The 12,705-nt window shown below is 54.9% G+C and overlaps 3 protein-coding genes across 8 annotated transcripts in view; 1 reads left to right on the top strand and 2 right to left on the bottom strand.

Annotated features, from left to right (window-relative positions):
- The window catches only part of ETFA (electron transfer flavoprotein subunit alpha), a 44,346-nt gene extending 40,046 nt beyond the window's left edge, over positions 1 to 4,300 (bottom strand). The window contains exon 1 of one of the 2 annotated variants that reach the window (XM_049811478.1): positions 3,702 to 4,300. In XM_049811478.1, the coding sequence (XP_049667435.1) occupies positions 3,702 to 3,761 (60 nt within the window). In that variant the 5' untranslated portion in view covers positions 3,762 to 4,300. Of the gene's footprint in view, positions 1 to 1,493; positions 1,905 to 3,701 lie in introns of those variants that run through there. The other variant, XM_049811477.1, reaches the window with a different exon arrangement.
- On the top strand, positions 3,239 to 6,907 carry ISL2 (ISL LIM homeobox 2). The gene is made up of 6 exons (XM_049811495.1): positions 3,239 to 3,391; positions 4,475 to 4,664; positions 4,900 to 5,168; positions 5,292 to 5,575; positions 5,710 to 5,880; positions 6,050 to 6,907. The coding sequence occupies exons 1-6, from the start codon at positions 3,334 to 3,336 to the stop codon at positions 6,164 to 6,166; spliced, it is 1,089 nt and encodes a 362-aa protein (XP_049667452.1). The 5' UTR covers positions 3,239 to 3,333; the 3' UTR covers positions 6,167 to 6,907.
- Positions 6,908 to 8,316: 1,409 nt separating this feature from the next.
- The window catches only part of SCAPER (S-phase cyclin A associated protein in the ER), a 170,501-nt gene continuing 166,112 nt past the window's right edge, over positions 8,317 to 12,705 (bottom strand). For all 5 annotated transcript variants that reach the window (XM_049811461.1, XM_049811460.1, XM_049811457.1 and 2 more), the window contains 2 exons: positions 10,736 to 10,787; positions 8,317 to 9,077 (listed from right to left, as the gene is read on the bottom strand). In XM_049811461.1, coding sequence (XP_049667418.1) covers positions 8,983 to 9,077; positions 10,736 to 10,787 — 147 coding nt within the window. In that variant the 3' untranslated portion in view covers positions 8,317 to 8,982. The remainder of the gene's footprint in view (positions 9,078 to 10,735; positions 10,788 to 12,705) is intronic.

Genomic DNA, 12,705 nt, shown 5'->3' with positions numbered 1-12,705 from the left:
GAAAATGGACAGGGACTTTCCTCCTTTTGCTACCGGCTCCCCATTGAAGCCCCCAACGGTTTGATGCTGGAGTTTTACAACATTTCTTTATTTTCATATGTTCTGTTAGGACTAAGAGCTGTTTTTTTGAGAGATGTCATCTTTTTAAATAAAATACCATTATCTTAGGAAGATGGATAAATAAAACATTTGTTTCATGTGAACAAGTTTATGAAAGAAAAGAAAACCCTTCATCAAAGGTTTTAATGGTAACATGATAACAATAGCTTTGCAATGCTAAATCTTATTGCAGATGGTTCCTGTCCTTTTTGTAATGTAAGTGAAATTGTGTTCCATCTGTTTTAATTTTATAATGGACTTAATCCACGGCTGGCTCTGAAAGAATCAGCATTTACTGCCTTTGCAATCTGCTGCAAACAAAAAAATTGTTACCGTTTCCCCTTTCTAGAGGGAACTTGTATTTCTATTTGGGAGCAAAAACCAAAGAGTTGCTCCGGAGAGAGCGGGAAGCGCTGTTAGCCAGCCTCACCCCGCGGCCAGGCAGCCCCTGCCAGCTCTCGCACCAAACCCGACTGGAATTACCCCGAAAGCGATTGGAAACTCTGGACGCTGGGTGAAGGAGAGCAAGGAGTAATCGGTGTGTCAGGAGAGACTGCACTTGGTTTTGACTAGCAAATGCTTCTAGCAGTTCCAAGCGACCTGAAAGCGGTTTTTCCAGAGGTCGCTCCTGACCTGAATTATTCTACGGTTTTATGACGTGCTTTCCCGTACGCCCACCTCAGATGAACCAACAATTAACCTGCTTGAAAACCGTGGTGGTATCGGGCTGGTTTTATGCCTCTTGGCATTACCTGTTGTCATTTTAAAGTTTTTCATACATCACCTAGAGGAGGTTCAGGTCTTTTGGCATTTCCCTGGCAAGTCCTTTTTGGGGGTTTTCTACTAAGCTGCCCATGCCAGCACTGCCCACCCCGTTCCTACCTGCCCGGTCACAAACCCAGTCCAGTCCCACCATACCTGCCCGGTGTCAACACACCGCTCTGTACTCACACAGGTGTGCCTGCAGCACAGCTTTGTGCCGGTTTGGAAAAGTTTGGCTGGCTCAGCTGTAACCTTTCCTATTCCTAAGCTGATGGGAGGTTTGGGAGAGCAGGGAGGACCCTGCCCTCGAGTGAGAAAAGGGTGATGCAACATAGAGCATCCCTGCCAAGCTGCTGTATTCTTAGACGTGTCTCATTCTCCTATCACTCTGACATTTTATTTTTGCATTTTATTGTTAACACATGCAGATACTGACTCACTCAGGACTCCGTGGATTCCGGCTCAGACTGAAGTCATCCTTCTGCACCCCCTTTCCTGCCAGGCATGGCCAGGACACCCCGCGCTGCCCCACGGCCATGGCAGCGCTGTGGAGGTTCCTGTCACCCGTCCCACAGGGTCACCCTGCTTTGAAGAGCCAGCCAAACTTTTCCAATGCCCTTCGCATCGCTCACCTCCCAGCTCAGCTCTGCCGCTGGCAAACGAGCCAGGCTCACGGCAGGCAGCGGTCGGACCACAAACCCCGACAGGCGCCACGGCCACCCTTGCCACTGCCACGCAGGCAGGGGACACGGGGGCTCGCCCTGCCCCGAGGACGTCACTGCCACACCGCACCTCTGCACCGTCGCACATGCAGGGGCGGGCAGGGATGCCAAAATCCCCTGGCGACACGTGCCCCTGCTGAAGTGGGCACCCCAAACGCCATCCTGCTTCTCCCCTCGACTCTTGTGCAAATTTAAATGTTTGCTTTCGACATTCGGGGTCCTCAAAGGCGCAGCAGCTTCTGGGGTTTCGTACCTACAGAGCGCCCGACTCCTACAAAAACCAAGCGCGTCGGCTGGAAAACCCATCCTGCCTCCCTCCTCCGAGCAAAATGGGCACAGCCTGCCCTTCCTGAGCCAAAATTTAAAGTCACCATGTCCTTCCCAAGCCATACAGGTTGGTCTACGCCTGTCAAATTCCGTGTGTAAAATCAAGAAGGTGATTGCATGGAGGGGAGGGCCAGGACCGAAGCCCCACGACAGCAGCAATCTCAATTCCAGCACGTATAAGCTTTCACGGACCTTTTGAGCTACTCGTGCCGCTGTGCTGCGAAGTCTTTGGGAATTTAAAACCGAGTCAAAGGCCGCTGAAGCACTCTCCCTATTTTTCTGCTAATGCACAGGAAGCCCTTGGAGACTGGGGGGAAAGAGGGAGGAAAAATGAATAGAAGGGATAAAAAAAGCAACAGGAGAGGTTCAGCTGCAGGCGCAGCACGGGATCAGGTGCATGAAAACGCAGTAAAATACTATTTTTCCCCCCTAATTTCGACTCATCACGCGGCTGGCTGCTGCCCGAGACGGCCGCCCCGACGATGCCGGCGGTCCCGCTCGGGTCCGTCGGGGCGGCCGTTCCGCGCACCGCCCCCCGCCCAGCGGGGCACGGCTCCGCGGGCCCGCAGCTTCGAGCCCGCGTCCCCCGCGGAGCCCCCTTCCCGTCCGCCGCGGGGATGCGCCTCCGCGCAGCGCCGGCGACTGTCCCGCCGCGTCCGTCCGCGGGCACCTGCCTGCGGCACGCCGAAACGCAGGGAAGAGGGACAACGAAATAAAAGGCGAGGGAGAGGGGAAGGAACAGGAAAAAAGGGAAACAAGAGAAGGAGAACATAAAAGGCGAAGTAAAAGTCAAGGGAAATAACAGGGAGAGCGGGGGGGGGGGGGAGGCGGGAAGCTAAAATGAATCTCCATCTCCTCGGGCTGCCGATGCCGCCGTCCCCTCCGCCTAGAGGGCCGGGGCGGCCGGCCAGGCGGTCGGAGGGTCCCGCGGGCGGCCGCGGGTGCCGGGTGGGTGCCGCGGCCTCCCGGGGCGCTAGGGCGCTGAGCCGCGCACCCACCGCCCCCGCGGAGGAGCTTCTACCCGCGTCGCTCAGGGGCGACCCGCTCCGTCCGTCCGAGGCGGCGTCGGGTCACGCCGAGCCGGGCTCCACGCGGGGCGGCGTGGGGAGTCCGCTCCGCGCCCCGCGCCCCGCTCCGCGCCCCGCCGCGCGCCCATTGTTCACCACGGCCAATCCGCGGGCGCCCTCCCCGCGGCCGCCAATCGCCTCTGGGGGCCGCGCGGTGAGGTCAGCGCCGCCCCCCCCCCCCCCCCCCCCTCCCGCCCCTCCGGCGGCCGGTGCGCGCTGACATCACGGCGCGGCCCGGCGGGGCGGGCCCGGGGGGGCGGGCGCGGCCCCCGCCCCGCGCGGCGCGGGTAGTGGTGGAGCGGCGGCGCCGCATCCCGCATCCCGCATCGCGGCCGGTGCGCAGGGGGGCCGCCCGCATGGTGGACATCCTCCTCCCGCGGCCGCTCCCGGGCGCCATGGGGGAGCCCTCCAAGAGTAAGTGAGCGCAGCGCGGCGCACAACGCGGCGCCGGGGCGGGAGGGAGGGAGGGAGCGGCGGGACGCTGCGGGACGCCGAGCTCCCCGCCGCCGACTGCCGTCGGGCGGGCTGGCGGCCGCCGTGCCGTGCCGCGCCGCGCCGTGCCGCGCCGTGCCGCCCCGGACCCGCGGGCGCGGTGACAGCGCCGGGAAGGGCTGCGGCACCGCGGCGGGCGCGGGAGGCTGCGGGCTCGGCCCGTGGCATCTCCGGCGCCGCTATTCCCGTTGGTGCCCGGCGCTCCCCGGCCCCGCCGGCTCCCTTTTCTTACCGAATGCCTGTCCTTTCGGCTCTCCGCGCTGCCGAGCTCGTGTCTTTCTGCCGTTTCCATTTGTTTCTCTCCTTGCCCTCTGCGTTTTCTTTCTTTCCTTCTCTCTTTCCCTGCCCGCGTTACCGTTTTTCTTTCTTTCTCTCTGTCCGCGTTTCGGTTTGTCTTCCTTTTTTAAAAAATTTCTCTTTCCGTTTTCATTTATTTCTTTCTCTTTCTGTTCTTCTGGTTTTGTTTGGGTTTATTGCTTTTTCCGTCTCTCTGATTCCTTGTCTCTTGCTGTTTTCATTTCTCCGTGTTCCCGTTTTAACTGTGTCCTTCTGGGTTTTCGCGGGTTTTGTTTCTCTTTCCGTCATTCCGTTTTTATTTCTTTTTCTTCCTTTAACTTTTTCCTCAGCTTCTGTTTTAGTGTTTCTGTGTTTCTGCTTTTATTTCCTTTTCCGAAATTCTACTTTTATGTCTCGGTCTTTCTGCATTTATTTCCCTCCATCAAGTTTCTGGGTTTTTGTGGTTTTGGTTTTTGTTTTTTGGTTGGTTTTTTTTTTTTAGTTTCTAGCTGTATTTATTTCTCTCCTTTCGTCTTTCCATCCTTTCCTTCTCTCCGTGTTTCCGTCTTTATTTCTTCTTTCTTCCTATTTTGAAAAAAAAAAAAAAAGAGTAAGTAAAAAGGAAAAAAAGTTGGTTTTTTTTTTTTAAAAAAGTGGTTTTTCCTAATTCCTGGCGCTTCTGCTCTTGCACGTCGCTGCCCCTGACCGTGTCCCGCTCGCTCCCGGCAGGGCGGCCGGGGCTGGCCCTGTGCGCGGGCTGCGGGGGCCGCATCCAGGACCCCTTCCTGCTGCGGGTGTCGCCGGATCTGGAGTGGCACGTCGCCTGCCTCAAGTGCGCCGAGTGCGGGCAGCCCCTGGACGAGACCTGCACATGCTTCCTGCGCGACGGCAAGGCCTACTGCAAGCGGGATTACAGCAGGTGACCTCGAATGCGCCGACGCTCGTTAAAAAAAACCAAAACAACAAAACCAACACAAAAACCCAAGAGCCAAAACCAAAACCCAAATAACCGAACCCCGAAACAGCACAAAAGCCCTCCCTCCCGCCCCCCCGAATTTTCCCCAAACGACGAGCTGACTCCCGGCCGCCGGAGCCGCCCCGACGGCGCGGCCGCCGACCCTGACGGCTCGTCGCCTCCCCTCCTCTGCCCGCAGGCTCTTCGGCATCAAGTGCGCCCAGTGCCGGGCGGCCTTCAGCAGCAGCGACCTGGTGATGCGCGCCCGCGACCACGTCTACCACCTGGAGTGTTTCCGCTGCGCCGCCTGCGGCCGCCAGCTCCTGCCCGGCGACCAGTTCTGCCTGCGGGAGCGCGACCTGCTCTGCCGCGCCGACCACGGGCCGACCCCCGACGGCTCCGCCGCCGCCGCCGCCGCCCGCGGTCCGCGCAGCCCGGCGCTGCCACCGCCCGCCGCCCACCTGGCAGGTACCGGCTTCCCCCTCTCGGGGCGGGCGGTGGGGTGGCGGTGATTGGGGAGGGGTGGGGTGGGGGGGTTGCTGTGGGCGGGCGGGCGGCGCTGACGGTGAGCGCCCTCCCCGCCCGCCGCAGAGCCGGTGCCCGGGCGGCCGCCCGCCCCGCGGCCGCCGGCGCACAAGGCGGCGGAGAAGACCACCCGCGTGAGGACGGTGCTGAACGAGAAGCAGCTGCACACGCTGCGGACCTGCTACGCCGCCAACCCGCGCCCCGACGCCCTGATGAAGGAGCAGCTGGTGGAGATGACGGGGCTCAGCCCCCGCGTCATCCGCGTCTGGTTCCAGAACAAGCGCTGCAAGGACAAGAAGAAGTCCATCCTCATGAAGCAGCTCCAGCAGCAGCAGCACAGCGACAAGACGGTGAGCGCCCGCCCGCCCGCCCCGCCGGGGAGGGAGGAGGAGGTGGTGGTGGCGGCGGCGGCGGCGGCGGGGGCTGGTGGGGTGGTCGGGCTCGGGCGGCAGCCGCGCTTGAAGGAAGGCCCGTGTGCCCGCAGAGCCTGCAGGGCCTCACCGGGACGCCGCTGGTGGCCGGCAGCCCCATCCGCCACGAGAGTGCCGTGCAGGGCAGCGCCGTGGAGGTCCAGACCTACCAACCGCCCTGGAAAGCGCTCAGCGAGTTCGCCCTGCAGAGCGACCTGGAGCAACCCGCCGCCTTCCAACAGCTGGTGAGCCGCCCCGCACCGCGCCGGACCGGACCGGGACGGGCCGGGACGGACCGGGCCCGACCCCCTCCCCCGTCGGGTCGCGGGCAGCCCCCGGCGCTGCGGGAGGGGGGACGGGGACGGGGACGGGGCCCTCACCGCCGCCGCTCCCTTCCCCATCCCCCTCCCCCAGGTCTCCTTCTCCGAGTCCGGCTCCTTGGGCACCTCCTCCGGCAGCGACGTGACTTCGCTGTCCTCCCAGCTCCCCGACACCCCCAACAGCATGGTGCCCAGCCCGGCCGAGACGTGAGGCGGCCCGGCCGGCCGCCCGCCGCCGCGGGACTTCCGCATGCCTGCGCTCCCTGCATGAGACACCCGGCCCCGGGCCGCTCCCAGAGCGCCGGACAAACGCCTTTGTTTTTTAATTATTCTTATTTAAAAACAAACAAAAAATATGTTACTGACGGCCAAAAAAGCACCGGGATCCTCGCCGCCTTCACCAGACCGGAGAGAGAGCCCCCGCCCTGGTTATTTCGTTGTTTTGGTGGTTTTTTTTTTTTTTTCCCTGCGGATTTCGATGTTTCTTTTCCCCAAAGAAACGCGGATTTGCCCGCTGGAGCCCGGCACGGTGACAGGCTGTCTCGCCCGCCGCTTGTGCCGGGGACGGCTTTTCTTCCCTTTTTGGAAAGGGAAAAGGAAAGAGGAAAAAAAAAAAAAAGAGAATACAAAAAAGGGGGGAGAGACTCCCCCGGCGTGCGCGCCTTCCCGCGGCCGCGGAGCCGGCCTGGCCCTCCCTCCGCCGAGCCGCGCCGTCCAGCCTCATCTCACGCCGATGCCTCTCCCGGGCCGCGGCGCCCGGCCCCGCACGATCGCTGGAAAAACGGGACACGGAAACGAGACTGTTTTAACGGGAAAACCAGTACTAATAATGTTAAGTTATCAATGGACGGAGGACGGATTGTTTGAGCCTTTAACGAACAAACGTAAGTTATTGTTATTTATTGTCAGAGTCAGCGGTTGAATAGTGGGATTAAATATTTTGGACTTAATAAAAAAAGGAGAAAAAAGAAAAGGCAAGGATTGAAACGAAAAAAAAGGGAGCGGAGGGGCGGCGGAGGGGCTCCCCGTGCGCGGAGCCGCGCTGCCGGCCGGGTCGGGTCGTGGAGCGGGTCGGGTCGGGGTGCGGGTCGAGGTGCGGGCTGGGGTGCGGGTCGGGACGGCCTCCCCCCCCCCCCCCCCCCCCCCCCCGCACCGCGCTAATCGGCTTTCCCGACCGGGGCCGCTTATTTATAGCCGGGGAGGCGGAGCGCAGGTTTCCCTTTCGGCGCAAGGAGCAGCCCCCGGGGCCCGGCCGGGTCGTGCCCGCACCTGCCGCGGTGCGGTGCCGCCTCCCCTTCTCCCCGGGGGCGGCGAGGCCAGCCGTCCCCCTCGCGTGTATTCATCCCCGAGTCTAGACGAAGGCGGCGGCTCCTTATCTGCCTTTGGCATCACCTGGGAAGGAGCGCGGCGGGGGCCGCCCCGGCTCCTTCCCCGTTACCCGGACGGGAGTGCGCTCAGGGCCGGCTCCCGGTGGCACCGCAGGCCCGGGCAGCCTTAAACCGCGGCGAGCACACATCCCCCCCCCCCCCCCCCAGCCCCATGCCCGCGCAATCGCGCCCGCACCCTCGGGGAGGGGAGCGGGGCGGCGGGGCTGGGCCCTGCCCGAGCCTCCCGGGCCCGCAAGGGGACGACGGGCAGCGCGGCGCCGGCTCCACCACCCCCGGAGGGGCCGAGGAGACGGGCGTGAGGGGACCGGGGGGGGGGGGAGCTGGCCCGCGCGGCCGATCCGCAGTTGCCGTCGGGGCGCACGGAGCAGCCCGGCAGGGGAGAAGGGGCCGCCTCAGCCAGGGGCTCCTCTGCTGCCGCCGGGCCGGGCGACCCCCCCCCCCCCCCCCCGGGCCCGGGGACAGGTGGGAAGGGGGTCTCCCGCTCCGCCTCCCCCCTAAACCCCGCCGCGGCCCCCCCCCACCCCCGCCGTTACCTGGCTCCAGCCGGGTCGGGTTTCAGCTCCCCGCGCTCTCCCGGGCCTAGACTGAAGCGAAGCCGTTTCCGTCACCCGGGAGCGGAGCCGGCCGGGCCCTTAAAATCGCCTCCGGTGTGTGTGTGAGGGGAGGCGGGGGGGGACGGCCGGGGGACCCGCGTCCCCCTCACTCCCCTTCTCCTCAGGCCGCGGCGGGTCGGGATCGCCCGGGTGCGGGCCGGGCCAGGCCGCTGGGACCGGCGGAGAGAGGGGACGGTCCCGGTGGCGGTCCCCGCGGCCCTCAGCCGCCCGCGGCCCGGGATCGGCGCGGCTCCGCCGGCGCCTTCCCTGAGGAAGCGGCGTCCCGCTCCCCCCCCCCCTCCCACCCCGCAGCCCCTCACAGCGGCGAGGAGCGCGCTACGGCGAGAGGCGCGGGAAATAAATCTTATACCGAGACACGCTGCCGTTTTTCACCTTTTAATTTTGCTTCGCGGAACCTTCACCGCTCAGAGAACATCACGAGGTTTAAACAAGCATTATTAAAGTCTTATCGAAATGTTAAAAATGCGTGTGGTTTAAAAAGTCTGCGTCACGTGATTTATCCCAAATCACCAAAAAATGGTAAGAGAACTTTCCTCAGAGCTAAAGGTGACAAATTCTTTAGACTTTTGATTAACTGGAAAGAGAGCACAGGAGTCTTTTTTTTTTTTTTTTTTCTCTCCAAGCCTTGCGTTGCTTATGGTAATTCAAGGACACCAACATTTGTAAACGCGGAAGTCACACTACAGACAGAATAAGTTATTTTATTACAAGATATATAGAACACATTTTCTCTGTTTGCAATCTTATTTCAGCAGTTCTGCAGTCCAAGTACCACCACATCACAGGGTAGAAAATACCCACGTCATGACACAGGATATGTGAATGAAACAAACTGAAATTGTCAAAATTACAAAACAGAACTTGAAAGTATCTACAGTACTTATGATACAAATAGTGCAAATTATGTATCTACAACATAAGTATTTAGAGTATCAAAAACTTTTCGGAATAGCCTTTTAAAGAAGGTAGTCAGCAGGAACTGGTCAGCGTGACGATGCCAGGGATTTTAAAACCAAACACAGCACTTATTTTTTCAAGAAGAACTGTCGAGCTTCTTCCCAGGACTGGCGGGGGAATCTGTTGGACAGCTCAAGATAATCTTGAGAATTGAAAAATTTTTCTGTTGAAAATAGAACATAAAATTACCAAGTTATCCCTCTGAAGATAAGATGGCAATAAAACAAGAATAATGAACACGCAGCCAATTCGAGATACTTCAAGCCATTCGCTCCCCTCCCCCTACCAAAAACTTCTCAAAGCATGGGATGACACTTCTGTGGAGCTCCAGCCGTTGAGGTTTGGCTTTCAAAAAGGGGGTAGAGGACTCTCATGAGCCAAGGCTTAGATTTTTAAGCTTTTGGATCAGGCGCTCCCGCTTTATGCATCGGAACATTATACATCTTTACGTGTTTTATGTTCTTGGACCCACCGGGGAGCAGTTCGGCCTCGTTCAAGTTTGGGCAGCCTCAGCGGCGCGCTCTCTGCTTTTTCCACGACAGGCTGCGGAGGAGTTTTGCTCCCTGACTCCCCAAAGCTCACAGCACGATTACAAACACAGCTTTTACTCCTGCGAGTACCGCTGGTGACGTGAACAGGACTACACAGGCGTGCACGGGTTTGCAGGGTCCGACCCTTCGAGCAGCGTGTTGCAGCACAGCACCCAACAATAAAGTGTGCGCTTTCAAGTTCTATTCCCAGCAGCGTTATTGTTCCCATTTGTTTTTTTGGGGGACACCATCCTTCACATTCAAGAGATATAATGGATAAAAATAATCCTACTTATACTATTATTAAGTCAGCTTTTTTGCAACTGGGGAATGTTTAGAAATTACACTCACATGTCACCACATAGTCATCTTTGTTTAAAAGTTCATCCAGTTTGAATAGTGAAAATAAAAAGCAGTTTCCCACTTGGATTTTAGACGTTTCTCGAGCAGATTCTCAGGCAAACACAATCCTGGAAAGTCTGTGCTGCAGACACTGCACGAGGCTGCTTCAGACTAAGAGGTATAATGTTGACCGTAAAAATCTCCATAAAATTATGTTAATTTTATAATTTAATTTTAAACACAAAGCTTATGTTTTAGACCTAGAACTGCTTGTCTTCTGCCAAACATTCAGCAAAATGGTGGTGGAGTTCTGCTTGCTATTAGAGAGAAATGACTGGCCGAGTGACATACTTTAAGCAAAATACGGGTGACTCAAGACCAGGTTCCCACCGCACACTTGAATTTCAGATGTGTTTAACAAGTAATAGCCATCTTAGCTAAGAATCTTCCAAATGTTTGGCCTAAAGAGGTTAACTGTATATTACGTGATATTTACAACAACTGAGGGGGAAAAAAAAAAAATCGCAGCTCTTCTGCAACCTGAGAAACTTTACAGAATCATTACAGGGCAGTATTTTACCGATTTTTGGCATCCTGGGTGTATTGGCATGGCTGCGTGACTTCTGCAACCTAAAACTTTTGAAGGTAGCCTTTGTGACAGCTAATTAAATATGTGCACGTACAGTATCACATTTTAAGACATGATACCACGTAGCATTTAATGAAGATTAACACTCTGAATTCCTGATACCATGAGTAGCAGACTGGAAGACCTGTATGTTTCTGAACGTAAGCTAGGGACCCCCTCCCCAAATTGTAAAATCATGTTGCAATTTACTGTATTTCTTTCATCGTAATACGGATTAAAAAAATTAAATCACAGTAAAATATAATATCAACACATTTTGTGACCCAACTGCAACTCTATTACATTTCACTGGAGACATACCCCTCTGCTGAGATAACTGATTATCCATTTGGCTTGAACTCTGTGCAAAATCCTAGAGCGGGGAAAAAAAAAAAAAAAAGGCATCAGATTTTCAGATCTTACGTCTGAGGAATTAAACCAACATTTTGAAGTCTTCACGGTCACTCAAAAATACCAGTATTTTATGAAATCTGTAAATTAACAAACTCTGGCTTGTTTGCTACATAACAGAATACTGCCAGCACTTGAATTCTATAATATATACTGGATTTTTATACATTTATTTATACTTTTTTTTTTTTTTTTTGAAAAAAACCCAAACCAAAACAAAAAACCTTTTAATACACAACAGAAAAAACAAGGTTTTTGTGTCTTCTTAGGAAATAGTTATTGTCATGACTTTTAAGGGGACTATACTATAGTTGTGTTTCTTTAAAACAAATAAGAGTTTTAGATTTACACTCCTGACTCCAAATACGCTCTTACAAAATCCTTGAATTATCCCAATTTCTCCGGCTGTGACCCAGGAGCCTGAGGTCCTGATCTCCTGAGAGTAAGTGAAGTTCTTCCAGAGAGGTGATTAACTCTGGCCAACGCTGCAGCCAGCTGCGTAACCAGCTGAGGTGCAGTTAATCTCAGCGCCCAGCGCGATGTGCGATCCCTGCTGCTGTCGGACAGGATGCTGCATCCTCCGGAGTCGGGAACGGCACCGACTTTGCTCCGAACAACGCACGAGTACGCAAGTCAGCTGCCCCAGTACGAGGAGGGCTTTTAGACCCTATCTTTTGTTCCAAGTACTCACTGAGCAGAGACGGTATTACTTGACATAAGAGATAGAATTTAGCAAATCGTGGATACTCCTAAATGTTTTTTAATTATTCAGCACATCTAAACAGAACTAACAAAAATAAAAAGGATGATGCAATCTTCAGATGATGGAAATAAATCTGTTGGTAGGGAGGTATAACGTGGGTCATCATAAAATCCAGCAATCATTTTCCTTTGATTTATGCTGCACACATTTAACACACTGTATTTAAGTGTTATATTCGTACACACCACCAAACTTTTACGTAAATGGGACTTCTTTTTGCATTCCCTGGCACAGGAAGAATCTCATTTTCTAGTCACAGGGAAATATTTTACAGTCTTTCCCAAACCTTCCACTGAAGCAAATGAGAGACTTGCTTGACAAGCAGCGAGTTGAAATGAAAGTGGAGAGGCAAGTCTCTTCTGTGTGTGTGGGTATCCAAGCATTCCTCGCTTCCTTTCAGTATCGTGTGTGTGCGCAGCATTTGGGATTAGATTTTAAAATGGGTAAAATGCTCAAGTACCAGTGAAGTCAACAAAGACATGACATTACAGCACATAAGGATCTTACATATTTTAATATCACACCTTTTTTAAAAGCCTGCAAGAATAGTATGTGGACTTGGCATCTGAGATACACCTCTAATTGGAAATCAAATTAATAACGTTGACTCTTGTAGATATATTTAAGCTTTGGTGTAGCTACTGGGGATTTAAATGCCATTGTCTCTCTTATAGCACAGAAATCAAGGTAAATAACTGTAATTATTCATATAGGGAACACTCTCCTCCACTCTTATGGTTTTTGGCTGAAAAAACCAAACTAAACTTGCTGCACTTACTTGTAATGCTCAAGTTATTTTTTGCCGCTGCCACTTCTACGCTGAAATCTGTAGTTTCACTATGCGAAAGTCAATGATGAATTATAGCTTTGTATTTAACCAAAAGTTCATTACTACACAGCAAATTCTTTAATACTAAGTTCCAAACTTTTTTTTTTTAAACTGCTATGCAATTATTTTAGTATTAAAAGGATAAACAGTAGTCACACTCAGAAGTTTGATGTTATGCGAACACTTTTAGTAAATATTTAGTTCTTGTGCTTTCTCTCCCAAATCCGTGTGGCCTACCCTTGGACTAGCTGTAAAGCATCAGGAAAGAGTTCGACTAACATTTCTGTA

This window comes from Accipiter gentilis, chromosome 10 (genome assembly GCF_929443795.1).
Source record: "Accipiter gentilis chromosome 10, bAccGen1.1, whole genome shotgun sequence".
In the NCBI taxonomy this organism is placed as follows: Eukaryota; Metazoa; Chordata; class Aves; order Accipitriformes; family Accipitridae; genus Astur; species Astur gentilis.
This window is presented reverse-complemented; position numbering and strand designations above follow the sequence as displayed.